A 27149-nucleotide genomic window follows, 5' to 3' on the forward strand; every position below is an offset into this window, starting at 1 on the left:
CTGTAGATCGTTTTTTTTTTTTTCGCCTACCAGTTCTTCTTTTGCGCTCACCTTGTCCCATTTTAACAACATTTTTAAGGCCACACTGCACACAGTTTTGAGATATGCCAAGTCTTTCCTTGGGAATCATCTTAATGCAAAAATACTTTCTCATGTCTGTCAAAGTCTGTGCATTTTTCACAGATTAAATTAAAGAAATGGGATTGTTTTTTTTTCAGTTTTTGCGACAGGCTGCTAAACATACAATTTGAAATTGCTTCTTTGCTAAGTTCTCTGTTATGAGTAGAGACCACGTAGGCTCATCCCTTAAATTAGGTGCCTGTTCATTGCATCGTGATTCACTGATTCATCATAAGTCAGTGTTAAGTGGCTCAATAAAAAGGTAAAGTGAGGAAAGTATAAAGAAATGAGGGGTGGCTTAAGACTTTTGCACAATGCTGTGCATTCAAATGAGGTTAATTTGAATGTGGGCAGGGGATCAGATAAAGCCTAGTAAAATCACAATGGCTCCTTTCATATTATCTATTATCTATTGTCTGTTGAGAAGCTTTAGGATTTGGTCCCAAAAGATATCCTCACTTCACTCTCCACACTCTCTACTATTAAGCTGTTAAAAATTCACAAATTTAAATCATTGTTAGCTGATATGAAAAAATTTATTTTCTCCTTCCACACTGTCCATTTTTCAGTGATTAGACATGACCTTACTGTGAGAAGGTAGGCTAATAAATCTACACCATAATAAAAGATAGGCTGCTTTCATTAACCAACTGCTTTTAAATAAATTATTTGCTGTTTTCTATTTTTCTATTTCTTCAAGATGTGCTTACACTTTATGGCTTCATATTATTTGTATCCCCAGAATTAGATGCTGTTCTAGGGTTTGGTTACTCAACAGATACATTAAAAAAAACAACAACAACAACTCACAAAACAGCACCTGTAGACTAATCATGACCCTTAAACTGGAGAAGAATATCATTTAAAAAAAAAAAACAAATATGCAGGAATTACAAACAATAAGCCCAAATGAAAGTTGTATGGGTGTATCATATCATATCATATCATATCATATCATATCATATCATATCATATCATATCATATCATATCATATCATATTTTGAGCTGCAACGAGCAGGGCCAACAAACAAAATAATGGGTTATTTATTTTTCTAAGGGTTATTTTTATTTTTCCTATTTTCAGAAATAAATGACCTGTTCTCTGCATCACCTGGGGCTGCTATTCACAGAGAGAAAAAAAACAAACAGAATATTAAAGTAGGAATTTACCTATTACACTAGCGGAATAATGTTTCCTTTACAGCCCTAGTGAGGAGGTTACTTCCCAGTAAACTTCTCATAAAGCATCAAACGGCATCGGTCTCTAGAGCTCCGAGTGACGTCACTGCGGAGGATGGTGTCGTGACGTCGGCAGTTCAATACTGACATGAACTGAGTAGGAGGGAAGCGGATGCATCAGCATCAGCCAGATGTGGAGCGGTTATGGCAGGGAGGGAGGTGTGGGGGGCTTGGATCAATAGTAAAGCTCGAATAAAGCTACAGCAGCACGTTTTAATTCATGGGAACCAATATTACAAATATTGATAAGGACTGATAATTTGTCAGTTTGGTGAATCAGAGAGAGAGACATGCTTTTGATTTTGTGTTGAAGAAGCGCGTGATTTGATTTGATTAGGACATACACAACTAATAAAGAGTGAGTGGAAATGCTGTGGAATAGTCTGGGCGGGAGAGTGGGGGTGTAGCCCGTGAGGCTGTGGTAATATCAGAGAGAGAGAGGTGGGGGGAGAGAGACGCGGGTGGACAGTGTGATGCTGCGCGTTATCTACTGGCTAAATGAGGGTTGTCTTTCCCAGTTTAGGCAGCAGGGCTTCTCCACCCTTTCCAGTAAGGATCAGTAATTTACACGACAACAGCAGGGCGCCTGTCGGATCTCCACTGGACCCTGCGCTGCTGGATCTCCCACAGTGCTTCTGCTGCTACTGCTGCTTCATCACCAAGCGCTTAACGCCGAAGGAGGACGAGGTCTGGTTTCTGTGCCATGTGCAGAACAACATGTATGTGTGAATTCACGCGGTGACAGCGGAAGGGGGAATGGAGCAGTTGTCATCAAATTCCTGCAGACGCACCGACGGTGATACTGTGGAGGCTGTCGTGTAGTGAAAAGACCTTCATACGCAGCGGCCAATCCTAGAGATTTCGGGAGGTTTTGACAGCCAAATAAAAGGGGGGAAAAGAGGCTCAGCGGTCAGGTTTCATGTCAGCCACAACAATGGGGTAAGTGTGGTTATTATCCCACAGACTGAGTAGTTTTCTTCCCTTGTTTTCTGTTTTTACATCAGCTGCAGATGCCTCTCGGGGTATGAACTTGCCTGCCGTGAAAACACAGCAGGAAAAAAATAACGACCGGAGACTATGCGTAAAAATGTACCCAAATTCTATATCACACGCCTTGCGTGGCGTTTAATAGAGCGTGTGGTGGATGCATGTTCAAAAGGCTGTATGACGTGTGATTACGAGGTGCTCTGTTCACGGCCTTGATGTGCTGCACACTAAACAAGGCATTCATGTAACGAGACAACTTATTCATTTCCTCCATGAAGCAGGCCTGCCGTTTTCTGTGTTTAAAAAGGAAGAATAAACACAAACATAATGCTTAAACACAAACCTCATTCAGAAGTTAAGTCTAACTTCAAACTTTTAGGATCAAAATACTCTGTTAATCTGCAGTCATTCCCAAAGTGGGATTATACCGATGGGTCTTATAGGGGCTTTGGCTGTGTTTACCAAAATAAAGCAAAGTTTAAGTTCTTTGTTATTCTTTAATTCTTTAAAGAATTAAAGAATAACAAAGACACACCGCAGTATGAAAATGAGCTGCTTTATCCAGGTCCCTATGTTTACCCCCCTACTTCATTATAGGTAGTTATGAAATTCTCAAGGAAATAATGTTAAAGGGCAGCATTTGTTCTTGTATACTCCCAGTCACAGACAGTGTGATGAATTGTACATGCTGTTCCTGCTCCAGAGAAGGGTTTGAACAGTCAGAGGCTGGGGGCTGTCATATATAGCTATGCTGCACTGGGCTCTGTAATGACAAAAGGTGGCTTTCTGTCTCTATATGGCAGCACAGTGACCGCTGCCATGCACATCCTCAACAACAGGCTTCCATCAGTGAAACAGTCGCCTGGTGTGCACACAGCGCCGCTCATTTGCATGTCCCCTAACCCCGAGCTCAGCGGTCCATTTCCCCCACCAAGCCTGCCGTTCATTAACGGCTGTCTCCCGCAGTTCATTGTGATTAATTGCACAGCAGGGGGTAAACAATGTGGCACAGGCCACAGTGCGATTCTAAGGCATCAGCCAAAACTCCTGCATTAACTATTTACAATACTCTGGAGGCCTCACAGTCGCCCACTCTGCCCTCCCACAGTGTGGGCTGCACATCATTCAGCCATGTCCCACTCAGCTTCAGCTCTCCACCGGGCTCTGCCATACTGGTGACTAAGTTACTGTTATGCAACTGACTCAATGACTCAATTGATCTGCAGTTGGACTAATTGTAAACTCGGATTAAAAGCACCGCGCCGCTTGCAGAGTCTGAATAGGTTCAGATAGGGTGTAGTACACAGACAGATAAAGTTATATTTAACTTCCGGCCTCGAGTGGTTTTATTCCAAGCTTTCCCCCAGCGCCGATGGTGATGGCACAGAGGATAACATTAGAGATGTCTATCAACACCTTCTCTGGTATTCACTCACTTCCTTTTGCAAATACAATCGATGCACAGACAGACTTGTTTCTCTCTCTGTCTTTGCCTTTGCTCATTTGCACATGTTTGTGTGTGTGAGAGAGACAGAGAGAGAGTATGTGTGTTTACAAGCGCAAACACACACACACTTTAGGTAACCCAACTATTCCCAGTAGACGGCGCAACAGTGACTTGTCCCATTATTAACCTCTCTCCACCTTAAGTAAGATCTACTCCATCTCAAGCTCTTTTCTGTTCAAATAATGGAAAACGCTGGAAATCAGGACATCTTCTATGGGGTGTAGGTGGCAAGGGAAAGTGAGATCTCTTGAGATGGGGTTGTCTCATTATTATGCTTCTGTTTCAGCTTTTTGCCTAGCTAGGGGCAGCTGCACAGTTGAAGGGGACACACTGGAGTAGAAACTAAAGCACAGCCTTTTGTGCTATTAAATGTGTGAGCTGAGACTGGAAACCGTGCCCACATCTGTGCATCAAACCCCTGAAGCACAAGAGGCGGTGTAGGCAACACCTTTTTCCACTCCCGGAAATCCAGATGTGTGTATGTACCACAGAACATTTGGTACATTCATACGCATGGTGTGCACCATAGCTTGGCATATCTTAAAGGGTGCAGTGGTTCACCCCCTATTTTTCCCCCCAGTTTGTCACATTTTGTACAATTCAGTGTTTAAATTCCCAATCCACAAATGTAGCACTCATTGCCATGAAAAGATTTTTCTACTATTTAGAAGTAGTTACAGTGAAATCTGCACACAAGAATGGAGTGAGCATTACTGAGCCTCACAAAGACGCTTCTTCTGTTAGGAGATGTTTTTCAGATCTATTTTTATTCACTCCTATTGTGCTGGAGTGAAGGCAGACACAGCTCAAAACTTGTGAAAATAAAATCAGAACTATCAAAATAGTAGTATGAATAGGATTCACCCTTTAATTCACAACACCCTTGGGGTAGGTGACCTGCCCCCGTCAATTAATTTGTAGATAGGACTTCTATAAACGCCAAATCTGAAACGTGTTCCTTATCAAATGCTTAGAAAACTGCTCAGCATTAACCCCGTAAAGCCTGAACCATGAAATTATTGCCAGAAAATTCTAATTTTTGAACCTTCTGACAAATTCAAACAAACAAACAAAAAAAGAAATATCAGTTTGCATATTTGATTTTTGTTTTCTATAATTTCAGCTACATTTTGTAGAGAAAAAAAAATCACACCCATGATGTAGAGGTCTCAAAAACTCATGTGTCAAATGTGAGAGGCAGTAATTTAAAGGGATTTACTGTGGTTTTTCTTCTTTACTGTTATAATGGATGGTCATATTAAATATGGCCAAAATCTCAAATAATGAAGTCAGCACATGTGCAAATAATCCATGTGAACTAAGACGTCAGACTTTAGTCTGCTCAAAATGCAGATTCAGAAGTTTTTTTTGCTGCTTTTGGCTCCCTCTGTTAAAGAGAAGGGGCAGCCACAATATGATCATTTCATGTTTCAGATAGAGAGTAACCCGAAGGCCCTGCACAAGATAAATGAGCATTATTTTGAGCTGTGACTCATGCAAAGCTCCTCTAGCATAGTACCAGAAGATTATGATGATTATGGAGCTGGGAATGACAACACCAGCTCCCTTTTAAAGTCTCATTTCATACCGTATTAAAAACTGAACAAGTATTATCTCTCCATCGTTATGGAGAGATAATACATACAATGAAGTCAGCAGAGTGTCTCGGGCACACAACCTACTCGTGAAGCCGCTTGACACTTTGGCGTGCTTGTGTTGTGTTCCCGAGCTGCTCAGATTTGAGCAGCTCACAGTCGGTTCGCATGCTCGTTTCTGCCACACTGTGTTGCAGTTAAAGCTTCCCACTCTTCTTGTCTTCTCCTACTGGAAGATGAGTGGATTTATCAGTTCTCGAGCTTCTCCTACATTTATCACCTCCTCCACATTTTCCTCATCCCTCCCTTCTTCTCTCACTTTATCACTCTTCCTCCCTCAGTCATTCTGCCGACCCCGTCTTTCTCTCTGTCTTAACATTCATGTTCCATCACCTGCCCTTGTGTCACGCAGTGTACTCTGCATGCTAAACGCCCCCTCCTTCTCCTCCTCCTCTTCTTCTTCTTCCTCTGTGTTTTTCTTCCTCCTCCACACTTTCTTCCTTCCCACTCACTCACATCCCACTGAAGTGCGCCCCCCCCCCCTATAGCATATATTTACTTAGTTCATCGGTGATGGGAAGTAGGTAGGGTCTCATACCTTTCCTTGCAGCTTTTGTAGGCTCTTTCAGTGCGTGTCCCCTGTTGATAAAACAGAGTTCATTGCTGGAGTGCAAGAGGATCAGCACGTACTGAACTGACCTTCATGCCATCCCATAACTGCTAACTATGCCAGGCTATTGGCTCAGGGCAGAGCACTGTAGACAACAAAAAGGACTGCAATGGGGGAATGCATGATGAATCTGAAGCCATTATGGACTGGGCCATCTTTTAAAGGAAGGCAGAAGACTCGAGAAATGATTCTTATGCACATTTTGCAATCAAATTCCCTCATTTATTTTGCTTTCTTTTAAAAGTTCAATTGTAGGAGTGAGTTCTGTTTTTTCTTTCTTTCTTGACAACTAGTGGGTGTCATTTTGGAACAAAACTCTTTGGCAAAGGCATTTATGTAAAAATGAAAGCCCAAGAACGAGTCTGTGTTCGGCACGCACACGCACACAATCAAACGACAAGGAGAGGAAAATTTGCCACAGCTTCATCAAATTATGCAATGAAAAACGACGCGAGTTGCCAAAGCGGCTATTGCACGGATCATACCGACAGGCCGTGGTTGTGTGATGTGTGCTGGGAGAGAGTTGAAATGACTCACAGTACCGCCACTTACACTGCTGTCGATGATTATGATAATTCGCGCACAGCACTCCACAAGCAGCTTTGTGGAGCGGTATTAATCATCCCAGATTCACTCCCTGACTTCCTATACTCCACATTCCCCCCCCCATCATTCTCCTTTCTGCCTTTTCTCTTCCTTTCCCCTGTCTTCGTGTTTTTCTGTCTTTCCCAGTCTTGGCTAATCACACACAGGAGGGGTGCTGCTGTTGAATTTTAATATTCATTTATACAGCAAGCCTTTGATGTCCCCCATCACCCCCACAGTGCAGTGTAAGCACTTCTCTATCTCGTTCTCTGCCAGCACTGCCAGCCCAGAATATCTCCCTCAGCACCCTGCACTTTGAGTTTGTGTGTGTACTGACTGTAGATATTACCCAAGAAGCCCCAACAATGGTGCAATATACGAGGGCACTGTAGGAGCAAAAGGGGAGAGGAGGGGGTAAGTGAATGAAGGGTGAAGGTTGCACAGGGGTGATGGGTTGTCTAAAAATATTTTTTTTTTAAATGACTGTTATATAATTTTCAGCCCTAATAGGGGCTAATCTAAGCCCTGGCTTGAACGTCACACAGAGGTCAAATAGGAATTAAGACATCTCAGATAAAACCGTAATAGGGGGCTGGACATGTGGAGATGATCTACACAAACGCAGACCCCTTCCATGCACACACACAAGGATGCAGATTTAAAATCCCATCATGTTTGTGTCGTTGCTTTTGTATGTTTGTGTGTGTGGAAACTGCAGCTCAGTGGGGTGTGTCTATGCTAGTTAACTGTGGCCTACTGTCTATATTTAGCCTGAAACCCTCTCCTTCCCTCCTGTGTGACCCTCGCTTGGTGCTGCAGGCATTCCCATATCAGAGCACAGAGACGGGGTGCTGTCTTGCAAAGAAAGAAGGACAGAGTGTGTTCTGGGTAGACATCCAATATGAGAGGAAGTTTAGGTTTAACATGTATGATTGAATTCAGTTGAGCCAGCTTCTCATTCGTATACAAGTCACTGAGTATGTAGTGACTCGGTGACAGCCTCTGTGTCTGTGGTGTAACTATGGAGGATGGCGAGCTGGTTGTTCATTTACCCAGGCGATCTGACTCCCCTGTGGGCAACAGGGGTTTCGTTGCCGGCGGCGGGTTTGGTGAGACGTTGGTGTTGCGGCACAAAGAGGTTCACCACTTCTTCTTCGTTCCCTTCAGGGAGCAGCCCATCTACAGCACGCGGGCTCACGTCTTCCAGATCGATCCCAACACTAAGAAGAACTGGCTGCCCACCAGCAAGCATGCCGTCACGGTTTCCTACTTCTACGACAGCACGCGCAACGTCTACCGCATCATCAGCCTGGACGGCACCAAGGTGAGCGGCTCATCCGGGTTGCTGATTCACGTCTTACCCCAAATCTTGCATATGAAACACCGGCTGCTTTTCATTTTTGCCAACTGGTGTGGTTTTATTATGATGTTCCAGATGTTTCAGTGTAATTACCTCATCACTCATCAAACAGGCTTCACTGCAATTCACTGAGTTTTAATGGTGTTTATAATTTATTATATTTGGAAACTAATGTGCAAACACCTCTTAAGAGAGCTCAGGGTTTGTAGGACGTCCCGAGACCGGCAGCTCATGTTTCACTCATGCAACTGCTCTTTAGTGTCTTTCTGCACTTCTATACTTATATCTTAGAATATTCTTTTTGTTAGATATCCAGGAGGGGCACTTGATGTGATTGGCCCTAGCTTTGCATGACTTGGGGCAGATTGGAGCTCTTTATAGGCACTGCACACATGCACGCCCCCTGCCTGTTACGGAGAAAGGAGGGGTGAAGCTAAATTAGAAAAACAGATGACAGTGTGAGGAGAAAAAGAAATAGAAACAAGGAGACACATACAGAAAAGAAGCCAGGTCTTCAACACGGTCAATTTAGCAATCGTCTCATATCATCCAGCACAAAATAGATAGCTAAGTTCAACTGTTATGTAACACACACTCAGTGACTTCTCCCCTTCACTAATAAAGCATCGTGCATTGATGCCAACTAGAATGCCAAGCATTACACAACACTGCTAATTGATCAGCCATTAATTTGTCCTACATTAGTGTTTTTTAACAAAGCCAGCTGAATTATGTAAAAGAGGTACACTTCAATTCTGGTTCATGGAAAATGGAGGAAAAGGCTAAAGATTTTTGGTGGGTTTTTTTTTCTTTTCTCTAGTCCGTCTCTCAGTATTTTCTGACTTTGACAATCCCTCTGTTGCATTGAGTCTCTTTGTTTTCCATTGAAGATGTGAATCTCTATAAACCAATCATTTTAAATTTTTTTTCTCAATCGTCTTCATTCGGCTGGATCCTTTAAAGGTCGCCGCAGCAGATCATCTACCTCCATTTCACCCCATCCTTAGCATCCTCCTCTGTTCCACATCCCTCTGCGTGTCCTTTTTCACTATATCCATTAAATGTCCTCCCTTTATCCAATATATCCACTATCCCTCATGCACATGTTAAAAACCATCTCAACTTTGCCTCTCTAACATTGTCTCCAAACTTTTAAATCTGAGCTTTCCCTCTGATCTTCTCATTTCTAATCCTGGTCACTCCTGATGAAAACAGTAACACTTAAAGAATCTTAATAATCTATTTAAAATGCCTGGATACTGTAGTGTCATTAATAGTGTTATTAATATCAGTGTATTTGTTAAAAGCCACGTTCAGTCTTTGTGGGATTGTCTGTAAATGGAAGCTGCTATCTGTACTAGTAATAAAAAACAACAACAAAGACATGTCACCATCATGTTCTGAACTGCACATTCATATTTTTTATTGTTTAAAAAAAAAAGATTTAGGTCTAGAGGGGATCTATAAGGCACACAGTACCACAGTATTTCTTTAGATTATGCGAAAGGTTGTATTTTTAGAATCAAATAGTTATTTGTTCTATAAAATGAGAGAAACTGAGAAGTGAAATAGTCAAAAATTGAATTAGTTGAAGAAACACTTTGATATTTTATTTTGAAAAGCAAAGATACCTTCACAAAGACCTGAAATAGTTAGTTACTTACAATCAAAGATCCAAAAAGTTGATTCTGTTCATCTGAGCACGTATCAGGATATAATCGAACAGAGTCACTCTGGATCAAGATGTAAATAAGAAAAATAAAGAAACTAGGCTTTTAGCTAATGTGTGTGCCACATACATACAATGGAGAGTTTCACCAGCGTTCTCACTTTAAATCTTTCTAGCGCTCTATTTGACACCTCCTGTCGCGATACACACAGTTAATTTGATGCATATTAAGTGGGTCTGCTCTTTTTATTTTCAGGCAATAATCAACAGCACCATCAGCCCCAACATGACGTTCACAAAGACCTCACAGAAATTTGGGCAGTGGGCGGACAGCCGAGCTAACACTGTCTATGGACTGGGATTCTCCACTGAGCATCATCTATCCAAGGTACCACCCCTATCCACCCAAACACTACACACACACATATACACACACACACACACACACACACACACACACACACACACACACACACACACACACACACACACACACGTTACTTTACTACCAAACTCAGCAGTACAGACACGTCGTCTGTGCCAGGAAGGCAAGGATAACGAGGCTGTTAACAATACTTATAAGCATTCCTTGTTTTATACCGCACAATAACGCGGTGTGGTCATGTGACCTGAAGGTTGCTGAAGGTCAAGTGTTCTTTTCCTCCATCTCAAAATCCCTCAAACAAATTTCTCGCTCATGCTTCGTCATTATAAAACTCCCGTTAGCAGAAAAGATAGGATCCAGTGGTTGTGCACTTTGCATTTCACATGCTGGTTTACACCGACTGGCTTCAATGTATTTATCATGAGAAGAACTACATAACCTGTTCTCTTTTTGGCTCTTTTTTTGGCTCATGGCTTAAGAAAGGGGCCAAAACTCTGGATTTCTCAGCCTCGTATGCTCTTAATTTGACGTTTACTTTGGAAATGGAGCACTTCGGCAAGGACTAAAGGTGCTGTGCACAGCAGTTTGTCACTAACTGGACTCTGCTCAGTGGCCAGGTACCAAATTATCCAATTATGTGTCTGTAAGGTAGCCGGTTGCTGTATTACAGTAAGACAACTGCTTGGTACCACTGAATCTTATCGTGAGTTTATGCAAGTATAATTTATAATCTTAATAAGACATTGTACATAAATAAAGCTTACAATAACCTGGACAGTCAGTTCAGTTCATCCATCCAGCCATTTGTTTCCACTTACCTAATTCTGGGCTGCAGGGTGACTGGACCCTGTCCAGTCTGTTATAGGGCGAGAGGAAGGGTACACCTAACCTCAATACAGAGGATGAAAAAGTAACAATAATAATAATGATGATGATCAACAACATACTTTTCTCAAGTTACTTGCAAATGCTCAACATCAGTGCTTTAACCGACTTGCAGGCAGTTAGACTGTGAACAGGAACTCTCTGAGAAATACCTGCCAGCCAAGTGGAAGTATTTTCTTTGTTTCAAATTAGAAATAATCTAATTCACTTCTCAGATGACCACAGTGCCAAAACTCCTGAAGCACTTAAACTAAACTTATGCATTTAAAGCACAGAACCAGGACTATTATATTGCACTGAAGTAAAATGATATTGAGTTACTTATTGCAACTCCACTAATGGCGGACACAAGACCGACTTCAGCTGAGTCAATTTGATTTCCTCACCACTCAGCCCTCTGCAGTACTGTATATACTAAATCAGTGTGGGAGTCGCATCAGTGATGAACCACACCCTAAAGGGACATTGGGGAGGTGGGCTAGTGTGTATGTGCCAGAGTGTTTATATTTGCTCAAAGCCCCTCAGCTGAGCTCGCATTACTGCTTCAGCCTGGCTGAATGTATCTTTGCTCTCGACCAAAATAACCCAAGAGATCAACTTCAGCCGCTGACAACTTCTCATTACAGGAAAAGTCTAAGAGGAAAATGGCACAGTTTGGTTAGCTCTAAGTATGTGCGTGCATGTCCAATGGAAAGATTGTCATTGGAGACCCCGCTGGGTCATATTTCTGCAGAGGAATTATGGGTAATTCTTCTCCAAATGCAACTGCAGTTTTTTAATGGAAACAGCTTCTCTCTATACGTCACAGGACTAATACATACTGAGCTCTTTCTTTCTCTCACAGTCCATTTAAGTCGATATATTGTGCACATACAGATGCATACATACTGCACAGATTAAGCCACATTATTGTAGGAAGTACAGCACACAATCACTCACGCACTTGTCCTCTGTGTCCAGTTTGCAGAGAAGTTTGCAGAATATAAAGAAGCAGCAAGACTCGCTAAGGAGAAGAGTCAAGAAAAGATGGACATGGCCACATCTCCTTCTCAGGTATGTTCAGTATGCCCTAACTTAATCACAACACCACCACCACAGTACTCTTACACGACTACTCATGACTACTGTCACAGTCATGTTGAGTAATAAACAGTTATAAGCAGGAAAAACAATAATTTTACCTTAAATTATATTTTATTTTACCAATTTTTATCTGTAAAAAAACTAAAATAAATAAATGAATAAATAAATAAAAACAAACAAGCAACACCTCTCCCCCAAAACTTACATATAAATGCCCATGGTAGTCTGTTGTTAGGTGGTTCCTAGACAGATGTAGCTAAAATTTCATTTCCTATTGGTTTATGGACTCCAGTTTTGAAGCATTATGGTTCTGGCCATTTTAATTTGTTGTCACACATGTCACGGGTGAGGGTGGATTTGAATGAGAAACAAAAGGGCACTTCACAGCTAAAGTATCCATGCCCCCGATTAACTTTAAGTTGAAGTTTATTTATACAGGGAGTGCAGAATTATTAGGCAAGTTGTATTTTTGAGGAATAATTTTATTATTGAACAACAACCATGTTCTCAATGAACCCAAAAAACTCATTAATATCAAAGCTGAATGTTTTTGGAAGTAGTTTTTAGTTTGTTTTGAGTTTTAGCTATTTTAGGGGGATATCTGTGTGTGCAGGTGACTATTACTGTGCATAATTATTAGGCAACTTAACAAAAAACAAATATATACCCATTTCAATTATTTCTTTTTACCAGTGAAACCAATATAACATCTCCACATTCACAAATATACATTTCTGGCATTCAAAAACAAAACAAAAACAAATCAGCGACCAATATAGCCACCTTTCTTTGCAAGGACACTCAAAAGCCTGCCATCCATGGATTCTGTCAGTGTTTTGATCTGTTCACCATCAACATTGCGTGCAGCAGCAACCACAGCCTCCCAGACACTGTTCAGAGAGGTGTACTGTTTTCTCTCCTTGTAAATCTCACATTTGATGATGGACCACAGGTTCTTAATGGGGTTCAGATCAGGTGAACAAGGAGGCCATGTCATTAGTTTTTCTTCTTTTATACCCTTTCTTGCCAGCCACGCTGTGGAGTACTTGGATGCATGTGATGGAGCATTGTCCTGCATGAAAATCATGTTTTTCTTGAAGGATGCAGACTTCTTCCTGTACCACTGCTTGAAGAAGGTGTCTTCCAGAAACTGGCAGTAGGACTGGGAGTTGAGCTTGACTCCATCCTCAACCCGAAAAGGCCCCACAAGCTCATCTTTGATGATACCAGCCCAAACCAGTACTCCACCTCCACCTTGCTGGCGTCTGAGTCGGACTGGAGCTCTCTGCCCTTTACCAATCCAGCCACGGGCCCATCCATCTGGCCCATCAAGACTCACTCTCATTTCATCAGTCCATAAAACCTTAGAAAAACCAGTCTTGAGATAATTCTTGGCCCAGTCTTGACGTTTCAGCTTGTGTGTCTTGTTCAGTGGTGGTCGTCTTTCAGCCTTTCTTACCTTGGCCATGTCTCTGAGTATTGCACACCTTGTGCTTTTGGGCACTCCAGTGATGTTGCAGCTCTGAAATATGGCCAAACTGGTGGCAAGTGGCATCTTGGCAGCTGCACGCTTGACTTTTCTCAGTTCATGGGCAGTTATTTTACGCCTTGGTTTTTCCACACGCTTCTTGCGACCCTGTTGACTATTTTGAATGAAACGCTTGATTGTTCGATGATCACGCTTCAGAAGCTTTGCAATTTTGAGACTGCTGCATCCCTCTGCAAGATATCTCACTGTTTTTGACTTTTCTGAGCCTGTCAAGTCCTTCTTTTGACCCATTTTGCCAAAGGAAAGGACGTTGCCTAATAATTATGCACACCTGATATAGGGTGTTGATGTCATTAGACCACACCCCTTCTCATTACAGAGATGCACATCACCTAATATGCTTAATTGGTAGTAGGCTTTCGAGCCTATACAGCTTGGAGTAAGACAACATGCATGAAGAGGATGATGTGGACAAAATACTCATTTGCCTAATAATTCTGCACTCCCTGTATAGCGCCAAATCACAACAACAGTTGCTTCAAGGTTCTTTATACCGCAGGGTAAAGACCCTACAGTATTATGGAGAAAACACTAACAATCAGACGATTCTCTGTGAGCAAGTGCTAGGCAACAGTGGGAAGGAAAAAAATCACCTTTAACAGGAAGAAACCTCGAGTGGAACCAGACTCATGGAGGGGTATCCATCTACCATGACTAGATGGAGGAAAAAGAAGAGACAAAGGAAGGCATATGGAGACAGGGCAAACCACTCACTGTGGGAATAAGAAGACTCTTATTGTCTATTTTTTCTCTAAATGCTATCTTAATTAGAAAATTAAGCTAATGCTATATTTAAGAAGTCAATATAACAGCAACCGATCCCATGAACTCATCAGAAAAATATTTATCTGGATATAGAAGCAGGTTTATTTCCGCCAAAGCTTCAGAACAAATAGAATTAATTTTGCAGCCAAAAGAGTCGCCCTCTGCTGGCCATTAGAATGGTCGCAGGTCAATGTATTGGCTTCACTTTTCTGACCCACCAGTAACATCCATATTTTATATATAGTGTGTGGGCATAAGCTACCAGTGTGGTACATATTTTTTCTACATGTATCCGTGCCATAGATTACAAAAAAACTGTGCTCATTGTGGCGAAAAATTAGCCTGTATGCTAGCCTTTAGTTTGTGGAGGAAATGATACTAATAATAGTAATAATAGAGTGTTTTAGAGTATTCGTAACTGTGCCAAAATCTGTTAACCGGCTTCATGTTTTTTCCTTATGGAGGCTAGGGGAGCAGCCTCCCGCTGTACTGCAGCCTACTATATGTGCCGCAGCCCACATAGGTTAAAACGCTACAGTACCATGTGAGGAAGTCTTTTAATGAAGCCAGGAGAATAGCTGCTCCCTCACCTGGGGTTGAAGGCTGCACTTGCAGCTCTCACCTGGGGTTGAAGGCTGCACTTGCAGCTCTCAGCACCACTTGCAGCTAGAGGCTGCGAAGCTCTACACCAGGGTCCCTGCTGAAAGGTGGTGTTTTACCCACATGCCTGCTGGCTTTTTATTCTAACTTCTAGATCCTCTCCTTTACCTCGTCTAAATGAGGTAAAATAAAAACGAATCATGAGACACAAATTATTCTACTGAAACAAGCTGAGAATAGAGCTAACTGCTATATGCTGGTCCCAATAGGCCGAATCTCAGTGGAAATGCATCTTGAACAGATATTAAATCATATACTAATGAATGCGGAGCACAAAATGTAAAACCAGGCGTAATCTTCCTCTTATCTCTCACTTCCTTCTTGCCCATTAGAGGCGTACAGGCAGCGTCATTGTGTTACTGTATTGTGCCCAAGCCCTGAGTCTTAATAGCTTTGTTTTATGTAAGTGCAGCAGCCAAATCATTTGTCTCTTGTATAATCCTGGGGTTGTATGGGATATAAAGATAAGAATTAATCTGTAATTCTCTAATTTCCCAGTGCTATAGACTGCTAATTTAATGTCCTGTAGGAATGTCAAAATTTTTTGCGACACAGTAGTGAGAGCTTTGACAGCGAGAGAGCGCCTCCTGTTTTCAAAATATCATTGCTTTGTTTTTAAATCTTGTCGTCATTTTATAATATCACAGACATTATTATCTTTTTATATGATTTTAGTAATATAAGCTTTATATTGGGCACTGCGCTAAAGTCTGATTTCTTTGAAGTTCAGTCTTTCTTTGGACACTTTTTCACTGACCAATTCCAGAGGAATGCTTTTTTGATTGCTAAACCACTTTACACTGATGTACAACAGTGAGCGTCTGCAGCCATCTGTAAAACATGGAGGAGGCTCTGTCATGTCTTGGGACTGCATTTCATCCAATTGAGTTTGAGATTTTGTTAAAAATTATGGCACTTTGAACACAAAAACAGACCAGCAGGTACCGATCCACCATGCAGTACCATCTGGAAAACATCTGATTGTTAACAGCTTCATTTTTCAGCATGAAAATATAAAACTATGAGTCTCCCCAGCCCGCAGACATCAAAATTACTGAAGCAGTGTGGGATCAATTTTCTTTTAACTTTGACTTTCAAGCTTGTTAGAATTTTACAAACTCATAAATGAATGAGGGGTGGCTTAAGACCTTTGCACAGTACTGTGCATTAGCTATAGTTTATTTGAATGTGTGGAAAGGAGCTGAAACAATTAACTGTTTAAATAATTATCGAAAGAAATGTAATCAAGTTATTAAAAATTTTTAAAATTATTTTTTTTCGGTTATAGCTTGTTAGTATGAAAAAAACCAAGACGTCTTATCTTACGGTGCTTAAAATGAGAGGAATAAATGAGTCATTTTATTGGGAAAAATACTTGATGGGTTACAAGCTCATGATAACTATCTATTACCCAGTTTTCTTAAACACCTAATGCTATTTGTCTTGAAAATCCAACCACTGTTTGCATGTTCTGCTTGATTATTATGTTTAACTGACAGTAACAGCTGAATCACCGTGTCCACATGCAGGAGTCTCCGGCAGGCGAGCTCTCATCACCTTTGACCCCGGTGACTCCGCCCATGGAAAACATCAACGGCACAGATGAAATCTGTGACACGACTCCCAACTCAGACGCCCGTCCCGAGCCGGCGCAGAACGCTCTGGCCTTTGCACACAGGTACATCCCACATTATGATGTGTGACATTAACGCAGTCGTAACGACGTGAGCATGCAACTGCTGTCACAGTCATATCTAACACAAACAATGCTAAAACAACAAAATTAATATGATTGGTGGTTTGTCTGCTGTTTGTCTGAGGCACAGACATGTAGCCTGCACCTCCCTTCTTTATGCGTGTTCACCTTTATATGTTGCATGTCAGCATGGTCGTGAACGCCTTCTATTCACCGCTACTCTCTCATGTTTTTCCTCTCTAGGGAGCAGTTTAAGACTTGTCGGGTCTGCTCTTTCTGATAGGGATGTCAGTTCAAGTCCTGACTACTGCGACACCATAACTACGCAAAACAAACAAACGAACAGGAAAAAAAATGTTCAGGATCAAAGCTTTCAAAAATTAAGAGCCCGATTGCAGATCAGCAACAGGGAGGGTGCTCTTTCCAAAAACCTGATGCACTGCCTGTTTAGCAACTTTTAAAAAGTAAGGTTAAACCAGCACGCCAAAACTCCAGTAAGAACGAATGCAGTGATATGGGCGCAAGAGTTCTTCTTGAATTATGATATTTACACACTGGACCAGCAAACGATGTAACTTTGAGTGTTTCTCAGGTCTGAGAAATAATTTCACTTATTCATTTTTGTTCAGTCTGAGCATGCTCGGTGAGAAAAGCACATTTCTAATTTTGTGTATGCTACTGCGATGCAATAACATCATGTCAAATTCAAATCTCTTGACTGAGTAGGTGTTGGTGTCACCTCTATGCATGCACCAGTACTGTTGTGTACATTCCTCTGAAATGGATAACTCATGTTGCTTGTGATTGTTAATCCTGGTTCATATGCACCAGACTGTGTAAGATTCAGAGGTTAAAGAGTTGTGTAAATATTTTTGTTGTGTACAATGGCTTTCTGAAAAGGTGCGGTTGTGCGAGGCTCATCGCCAGAAAGTTGTCGATGAAGCATTTATGTAAGACTTATATAACACACTGTGGGTAGTGGGAGGCAGAGAGAGTGCAAGACAGACAGACAGAGACAGAGAGTATGTGTCAGAAACTGGGAATAGCGAGAACGACAGAGAGGGAGAGGTGCTTGTATAAAGTCTGTACATGAGTCACTCATACCTAAACAGCACAGCACCAACTGCACACACACTCTCAGCACAATAAATAAACTGAACAGACGGGAATGGGCAATCAGTTTGAGTTGTTCAACTGAGTGGTTTTCTTTTTTTCTGAGGAGAGGAAATGTTATCCAATGTCACTTGTAGTCCACTGTACACACGGGTCTTTTTATTTGTAAAACCTCTGTAACTTGTGCCACTTTGGTTATTTCTCTGGCTGCGATTCTTATTAATTAAAGATATCAATCAATATCAATTGCTTAATGTATTATCATTCTTTTGTTTTTTCATTTGTTTAAATACTGGCATATGACTGGAGAAGCTTTTTTAATATTTTAAACATACATTTTGAGATCTTGAATAGACTTAGAATACTTATTAAGAACTTATTAATGAGGGAAAGTCTGAGAAGTGTATGTTCACAAAATCCTGCCACCACACGATGATGTCTGTGAGGCTTCACGGATCTGTGAAGTGAGAGCGGGATGTAGAGAGGACACCCACTGCCTGCTGCAGCCTTGCTGCTCATGTGTCTATTAATGCTGCATGCGTGGGAGATGGGGTCGACTCTCTGCATTCGCGATGGCAAGTTGTGGACGTAACAAGCGAACCTCTGTCTCACGTTTTCTCAGAGGCATATGCAGTGAGGGTAGAAGCAAGAGCCATCCAAATATTTTACCACGTAACCCTTCATTTTTCTGTCTCTCGATGATTCACACTTTGCCAGTCTTATATCATTGGACTGTTCCCCGAACCGATGTGAAAAAGTGTTTTTTGACAGCTGGTTGATAGCAAAAAGGAGAAGGGACAAAAAAGGAATACAGTGTTTTTTAGTGTATTTTATGTGCTTACTTCTATGCTATTTGTGGAGACTCAGGCGTCAGTGTACAAAAAGAGTGGAGACCTCTGTGATGGCTTGACTCTTGGCTGTATATCTGTTGATGACGATGTTGATGATCATAGTGTATATGTGTAAGTACCGCACTGTTGCTTAGCGGGGCTGTGTAGGCAGGCATGTGTGGGAGCAGAGGGCAGAGGGAGGAGGGATGAAAGAAAGCAGGTCCACGAGAGAGTTTTTATATCTGGACGTGAGCGTGGCTTGGCAGGTCTGCACCGGACTCGCTTTGAATGGTTTTCTGAATATTGTAAGACCTTTTTCGTTGGGACTGCTGGTGCTGTGTGTGAATGGTGCTCTAATGTCGGAGGATGTAGGCGTTTGTCAGTGGGTTTGCGGTAGGCTTGCATGAAAGGAGACCGTGCCAGTGTCTCCATTCCACTTGTGCTGCCATGGCAACTGCTCAGCCTCCCCGCTTCTTGAAGGGTTGTGCGAGGAGAAAGAACCTACCTGGCAACCAGCAGCGGTCAGGACGCGCCAGAAACATAAGAGCTGCAGAAATAAGTTTACGCTTTGTGTTCGGTATCTTTATTGAGATGACGCTCGACATTGTGAAGCAGCAAAGCAAAAAACAGAGTGTTGATGCTCATGATGTATTGGCAGTGTATACAGATAATCTTCAAAACACAAAAAACATTCAGAATTTTGCTGGAAAAATAACATTTAATAAAAAAATTTAATTGGTTAAATAAAAATGTGAATCTGAGACTGGATTAAATCTGCTCCTTTAATGGCTGCCTTAATGATACATATCATCACAAAGAAAAAAAAAAGAGTTAATTCCATCGTATTTACAACTTCAAACTGATACAAACAGGGAATGATATTTTTTTAACATCACATTCATTTTTATATTTTAAAAGCACCAGAAATCAAGAGACACCAACTGAAAAACATCTATTTCTATTAACATTTCTGACATGTAAATGATAGTAGTTCAGTGGCACAGCAGTATTAAACTTACCCTCATTGTGTCTCACACACACTTTCCTCTCTGCCCTGCCATCCTCAGCCAGAACAGTGCTCAGGTGCCCCCCTGAAACCTCTGAGCCAGACTCGTTTAATGACGACGAACACCAGTGTCAAAACATCTTGCACTCTCCAGTTCTCCCTTTGTCGCTCTCCCTCGCTGTCTCCGTCTGTCTCCGTCTTCACATCTTGACGTCTTGCCTGCACTCTGGCTCTCCGAGCTGGTGCAGCGTGGGGTTTATACATTGGCGGGGAGGCATGCCTTGGTGACAGCTCTGCTCCATCTGTGTATGAGCATGTGTGTGTGTGTGTGTGTAGTTGGGGGGTTGGGGTTGTGTGTCTGGTAATATGTGCATGTGTAGGATGAGGTGTCGTCTCCCTCCTATGCGTCACACATGCAGACACACTTGCGCTCACGGAGGGGGTGGCTGTTGTGTAAGAAGTGAAGGCGCCGTGGGAGTCCTGAGTGAATTCTTTCTGGGCTTTCTCGCTTTTACTCTTCGCAGAGTGGGTGTTACGGAAAAGTGGAGTGCTGCGGCAGTGTGTGAGCATATACGGTTGGGCTATACAGTTTGTGTGTGTGTGTGTCAATGAGGGGGTGGAACAAAACAGAACTGAAAACATTGTTATGGATCATACAGACCCTCATCACCCCTTGAGCGAGCTAAGCTTCCTTTTGTGTTTGCACCAGTGTGAAAAATTACAGTGAAGTATGTGTGGGAGTAGGAGTTCCTTTTTCATGGATACTTGACTTGATGCAGGTGCTCGACAGAGTTTAGATCTAATGGCGCCAAAGTCAGACATTATGTGAGAGACAGGGAATAGATGTTACATAAATCTAGAGATACTGTATGCAGTGTACAGATCTAACAGGAGAGCACATAAGAAACATTTCCCTCCCTAAAGTTGTACTTACTAATACACTAGGAGCCAGATTTTCTTGTGTGTGTTTTTTAAGCGGTCCTGAGCAGTTTGCTCACCAGGCTTTCTGAAAGTGTTTCAAAGCTGTTTTCTTTGGACATTTCCAGTCCAGTTCTTATACCTGAGGGTTTTTGAGCAAAGAAAGCCACCTTATCCAAAGAATGAATTGTTGTGTCAATGCATAACAGAAGCAATTTCAAATTGTATCTTTAGGGACTTTGTTACTAGCACCCAGTCACAAAAACACATAATATGTTTCCATATATGTAGCAAAATCTATGACAGATGCCAAAAATCACACAGTTTGGTTAAACGCAAGGCTGTTTAACCAAAACCTTAGAATAACTTGGGATGTTGAGAAGCACCTTTGGGAAACCAGGACAAATGGAGAACAAAAGAAGTAACAGGCCTAAACAAAAAGTATCTACAGAACATGATCTGTGTCTGAAAGTCATGTTCGAAAGAAATATGAAAAGAAAAAAAAGTCCAGGAAAAATCTGACACAGGCCTGACTGTTTACTGAAGCCTCATCAGAAATGGTCTCAGTGGAAGATCAGGAAAGACTGAGTACATGTTGTGTTCATATTAGATAATGTTCAACAAAAAATTCACCGGATTTACAACAACAACTTCCAATCTATCCATCCTCGTATCTTTATCTGGGCTGCAGAGGGCATAACCCTGAAGTGATAGGGTACATCCTGGACAGGTCACCAGTCTATCACATAGAGACAAACAATCATTTGCAGTCACATTAACACCTTTGGGTAATTTAGAATCATCAGTTACCCTAACCCTAATAACTGCATGACTTTTAACTGTAGAAGAAACCAGAGTACCAGAGAACCCATTGCAAACTTGATCAGATTGTGGATTTGAACGCAGGACCTTCGTGCTCTGAAGCAACAGCGCTAACACCATGCCCTTGAGCTGTCAATCCAGACATAACAAAAGTATGAAAATTAGGCTTGATGCAGAATTTTCTTTATGTTTTTGTCCTTGACAGGTTAAACCACAATAAATAGCAACAGCATTTATGTTGTCATGGTTGTCTGCCTCTTACAACCCCAGTGATTTTCCTGTGGTTTGAAATCTCATGTGATCTTGTGAATTTCGTGAGTGCAGGCAACTAACCACACTTCCTAGATTGTATCATGTCATCTGAACAAGAACAAATTAAGTTGCAGATCCAACATGATTTGATTGCGTTCACCATAAAAACTTGACAATATTTTGTTCAAATGACAAGTGAACTTGTAAATGTAACCACCCAATTTCCTTTTTTTGAGTGTATGACAAGTTACACAAGAACTGGACTGAAAATCAGTGGCAACAGATCTTGTGCAGTGATGAATCTAAATTTTAAAATTTTGATTCAAATTATCTTCAGTATGCATGGAGGAAGTCAGGAGATGTACAACAGTGAGTGTCTACAATCATCTGTAAAACATGGTGGAAGCTCTGCCATTAGGCTGCGTTTCAGCCAGTGATGTTGGAGAACTTGATGAAATTCATTGGAATGACAAAGGATTTGAATCTTTTACATAATACGATACCCTTTTTAATGTGGAAAAACACTGCAAATGCATTAAAAACTTAGCTGACAGCAAAAAACCCAAACAAACAGTGGAACACTATCAGATTGGCCTCCCCAGTGCCCAGACCTCAACATTACTGAAGCAGTGTGGGATCATCTGAGAACAGAGAATTAAACAAAAGACAGCCAGCATGCAAAGAAGAGCTTTGAATATCTTTCCCAAAATCTGCAGAAATATTCCTGAAGACTACTTAATGAAATGTCCCAACAGTTTGCCTGAGAGAGTTCAGGCTATGTTAAAGAATTAATGTGTTTCATAACAAATATTGACTTTCAGGCTTTTTAGAATTGTACAAACTCTGCACCTATTTTCTATTTTGTTTGCTTGTATAATATACTGTTTGTACATATTTAAACAGTATATTATTCCCCATTTATTATATATATGTAATATATAATAAGATATATACTATACAACTCTGAACCTATGAATGAAAAGGACAAAAATAATTTTTTTGTAGGTGCATTAAAATCAGTCACATCACTTCGTCATCTACTCTGTGAGTAACTGGACCAGATTAGGCTCCAGCCAGTCTAAAGGATATAATCTCAGATTATAGCTCATCTGTCAGACAGCTGCTTTCACAACTACTGCCCGTGAAGTGCTGACCTCCAGCCTGAGTGCCCACTGCAGTCGTTGTTCCCTGTTATCTCATGTTCGTGTATTTAGGAATATTCTTTCTAAAAGGTATTATTTATATTTTATACTGTGACATACAGTTTCATGGTCACGTGAACACAAAACAAATCATACTGACCATTTTCATTAGTTAAATTATATCCCTCTGTTGTGTTAACAGTAACAAATTTACCAGATTAGCTGGTAAGATTACAGTTAATAGCAGTTTTATAGAATAACTCAAATTATTTGGGAAAATTACCATGCACATGCATTCCTTTACACCCAATCATGTTTCTATCAATTCAGAGCACTGAGTTACATTTCTGGGGATTTATTCTAACCCTAACCAGAGCTACTACATTCCTAATCCCAATCTTAATCTTAACCCTTAGTCGGACTTTAAACCAAATCTTCAGGCTAAAATCTGTGGGCCTGCTCTTTGCCCCGAAAGGGTCCTTAAAATGTGAATATTTGTCGCTCTCCTCCAACTTTCAGGAAAATTGGCCTGGATGTTTTTGTGTAATCTTGTCTACACACAAACAGACAAATAAAAAAACGTAACCTTCTTGGTAAACTGAAGTAATCGTGCTCAGCTCAGTGAAGCCCAATAAAAGTACGGATTACAATGAGAGATGCAAACCTTATTAGATGTACAATGAAATGATCTAACAAAATAGAAAATGATAACTATGAAGTATTTTTTAATAATAATCTGCATTATTGTTCGATGGATTGATGGATTTTCACCATGCATTATCATGGAAACACGAGCACTTATCCTCTAATGTCACTGTTGGTGAACTGACAGCATGCGTTTCCCTGTGTTCTGCAGCCCGGCCATGACAAAACACTGGGAAGCTGAGCTGGAGGCACTAAAGGGGAACAATGCCAAGCTAACGGCAGCTCTGCTGGAGTCCACTGCCAACGTCAAACAGTGGAAACAGCAACTGGCCGCCTACCAGGAAGAGGCAGAGAGACTACACAAGCGGGTGAGCGAGGAATGGGGGGGCCACAGGGATGCTTGTTTGTTTTCATGTGTGATTAAATCATTTCAATTTAAAAAGGGGTGATCATTTGGTGGGGGTGCTCTGAAGTTGGGATGAGAGGGAAAAAGAATAAAAGAGAGTTGAGTGTAAGCATGCGGGAGAGTAAAGGGAAGAGGTCGTCTGGGAATGAGACAGAGAGCCTGTTTCTGTTACACCGGTTCCTCTCTGGATCTGAATAATGATGTCCACAATTTATTCTTGCAGGTGACTGAACTTGAATGCCAGAGCAACCAAACCCCAGTGATTAAATCCCAGAAGACTGAGCTCAACCAAACCATAGAAGAACTAGAGACTGCACTAAGGGATAAAGAAGAGGTGTGTGTCTGTGTGATTTTTCCCTAAAATGAAAAGGCTCATGCACGTTAAATTTAATTTACACAGCACTTTAATTTTTTTCTTACACCCCCAGGAAATGGAAAAGTTGAAAGAAGAACTGGAAAACATGAATGACCTGATGGAGCAGAAAGACACACTCACCCAGAAACTCGAGGTGAGTCAAAAGAGTGGGACGGTCTCTATCTTCTATGCTCCAAAAAATCGCCCCACCTTAATGAACTAACATGCCAACATCATCTCACTGTGCGCAGGAGACGGAGCTGCGCAGCCGCGTGCTCGAGGAGCAGCTGGCGGGTGCCGAGCAGAGGCTGGAAGAGAACCAGGAGGAGCAGGAGAACTTTAGGAAGAGCCTGCGGACGCTGCTGGAGCTGCTGGACGGCAAGATCTTTGAGCTGACGGAGCTCAGAGACACCTTGGCTCGGCTCATAGAGGAGGCCAGCTAGAAGACAAAGTTACCTAAACTTCACAGACAGAGCCATATGACAACTTACTCTGACACCTACCCACTATGCCCCCTTTTCCCCTTCACAACCCACACAGATTAAAATGAGACACTGCCCACATTCATATTTCAGTCAAAAAGGGCAGCTGTTCCCCTGTTTTTTTTTTACCTTGCAGGCATCCAGTTCCTACCAACCGCAGGCGCTCCTGTGGCTCGCGACGATGCAGGGTCTACCTCAGCTTGCCTTCTGATGGGCTGGTGTAGGCAGAACATCGGCTGAACTGGTAGTTCCTGCCCCCCCCAACCTACCCCCTCACACACACACACACACACACACACACACACACACACACACACACACACACACACACACACACCCTTTCGCAAAGAGTTAACTTGAGAACTGTGCCTCAGTGCCATCTACTGTTTGACTGGGAGAGCTGCACCACAGCTTGCAGCATCACACCACACCGTCACCCCCCCCCCCCCCGCTTCCACTCTAAACTGCACCCCCACCCCCACCCCGCTCCCCCGGAGGGGAGCGTTGAAAGTCATGTGGAAATAATTGCTGTTAAGACTCAGAGAACTGCGCCAAAGCTGCCAAATCCCCCCGAAAATATTGTCCTCTAACTAGCAGATGCTTTGATCCAAAGTGACTTACTGTACAGACGAGAACTGAACGGAGAAGCCCCATGTTTGAGCTCGGGCTGCCAGAAGAGAATTAAAGGATGACTCTCAATACAACAAATCAGTCAGTGTTACCTATTTGTCTGGAGTAACATCACAGCTACCCCCTCCCCACACCCAAAATCCCAACCTGGGAAAAATATAGTTCGGTTTACTTCTGTATGTCCGCAGCCAGTTTAAATTCCTATACGATAGACGACTACTAAATCTTCCAGAGGCGTTGTTCATGCCACACAGAAAGTTTCGGGTGTGTGTGCCCACGTTATATTCAACATGAAAGATTTCTGCATCCGGACTGCTTCCACCATCACAGACCTGTCTTCCTGCCAAACTCAGTGTGGTGTGTTTTTCTGAACAAGGCCTGACATAATGTGTGCCTTCAAGCACATATGAGTGGAGAAGTGTTTGTATATAATATGTGTGTGTGTGTGTGTGTGTGCGTGTGTGTGTGCGTGTGTGCAGCGAAACATTGTGGACAATGAGGCCGCCGACACTTAACACACACACACACACTCTCACACTGAGCAATACCAGACAGGCTCTTTTCGACACCTTCTATCCGACTCTATCAGGTACTTTACTCAGTGGACTCATGCAGATATAGGTCAAATGCAACTAAGCTGGTCTCCCCCTGTCCAACAGAAAGTGTACTACTTTTGACCGTAAAACTGTGTGGCAGCCCTGTCTGGTCGAAGTAGTGCATCGTGAAGGGCTTCTAGAGTGTCATCTTGGTGTTCGTAAAATCTCCACCCTCGGTGAAACTGGCCGCAGGTTTTCACTCCTCACTGGTGAATACAGAACTGCACTCAGTTTCTATTCTTTTTTTACACAGAATATAACACTGATGATATAATTATAGAAATGTACAAGACAACTTTCTACTCATGACTGCGTTTAAATGAATGGCTGGAAGACTCAAAATGCAGTAACGCCTTGGGGTGGCTTTTTGTTGTGTATTAACCTATGAGTGTTCAGCCTGTAGGTTGAAAACAGCAACAACAAAAACTCTTCTGTGCATTTTAAATGTGTTAAAAAACACAGTTTTACACATTCTGTACCCAAATATAGACTTACTGTATACAGCAGCATTTATGCAGGTAAAATCTAAAGCTGTACCTTAAACTCGCTTCCTTAAAATTGACTCCATTTCTAAAGTGCACCTTGTTTGCGCTTTATTTCACTGTTATAACTCCCTCTATGTATTAGATTTGTATTAAGTAATACCACAGCAGCTTTCTGCAGGTTAATACACTGGAATAAGTCTCATGTAAAGGGAAATGTTACTTTTTTTTCTGGTTTAACGTTGATGGTTGAGTGACAGAGATGGAATACCTTAATATTAATGCTATTGTTAATGAATGCCTTTGTACAGTAGTGGATAAGAAGCTTTTCATTCTCCTGTTTTGTAACTTATGGTATTTAAATGTAGGTATTATTATTGTATTTAGAGGTATGAGAAGACTGGCAATATTTTTGACTATTTAAAGTAATTTTGAACTCATGATATTAAAGAGGTACCTCAGGCCAACGATGTTCATAGACTGGTGAGACTTGTGAGTTCGCAGCTGAAGGGATTTATCACATGCCGGTGACAAACGATCAGGAGACATACTTGTTGGTGCTTCAGCCAAACTACACCCTCTGTTGAATTCAAAGTCAAAGAAACACACCTCTGTGAACTAAGAAATGCTATGTTTTTTATTCAAATACAGTGACCGCGGCGTTCAGTGTGTGCAAAGTGTTTGGGCTCTGTTTTTTTTTTAATCGAAAATATT

The 27149-nt window shown here is 41.7% G+C and overlaps 1 protein-coding gene across 3 annotated transcripts; it reads left to right on the plus strand.

The window, feature by feature from the left end:
- The first annotated feature begins 1777 nt into the window (after window positions 1-1777).
- Window positions 1778-27106, plus strand: homer1b (homer scaffold protein 1b). Of its 3 annotated transcripts, XM_026186477.1 has the most exons (9): window positions 1778-2299; window positions 7872-8028; window positions 9990-10121; window positions 11964-12056; window positions 16590-16738; window positions 23696-23852; window positions 24114-24224; window positions 24319-24399; window positions 24497-27106. In XM_026186477.1, exons 1-9 carry the CDS (start codon window positions 2280-2282, stop codon window positions 24686-24688), a joined length of 1092 nt encoding a protein of 363 aa, XP_026042262.1. In that variant the 5' UTR covers window positions 1778-2279; the 3' UTR covers window positions 24689-27106. The 3 variants fall into 3 exon arrangements, with proteins under 3 accessions (XP_026042262.1, XP_026042263.1, XP_026042261.1); XM_026186476.1 differs by lacking the exon at window positions 1778-2299 and having other exon boundaries at window positions 7151-8028; XM_026186478.1 differs by lacking the exons at window positions 1778-2299; window positions 23696-23852; window positions 24114-24224; window positions 24319-24399; window positions 24497-27106 and adding an exon at window positions 17000-18115 and having other exon boundaries at window positions 7146-8028.
- Window positions 27107-27149: the final 43 nt, after the last annotated feature.

This window comes from Astatotilapia calliptera, chromosome 12 (assembly GCF_900246225.1).
Source record: "Astatotilapia calliptera chromosome 12, fAstCal1.2, whole genome shotgun sequence".
Lineage (NCBI taxonomy): Eukaryota > Metazoa > Chordata > Actinopteri > Cichliformes > Cichlidae > Astatotilapia > Astatotilapia calliptera.

Bases quoted from the DNA above. Each gene is read 5' to 3' on its own strand.
- homer1b (XM_026186476.1), top strand. From the start codon at position 7,726: ATGGAGGATGGCGAGCTGGTTGTTCATTTACCCAGGCGATCTGACTCC. The intron at 16,739-23,695 runs GTACATCCCACA...TGTGTTCTGCAG, and splicing joins GCTCTGGCCTTTGCACACAG to CCCGGCCATGACAAAACACT. The intron at 24,400-24,496 runs GTGAGTCAAAAG...CACTGTGCGCAG, and splicing joins CACTCACCCAGAAACTCGAG to GAGACGGAGCTGCGCAGCCG.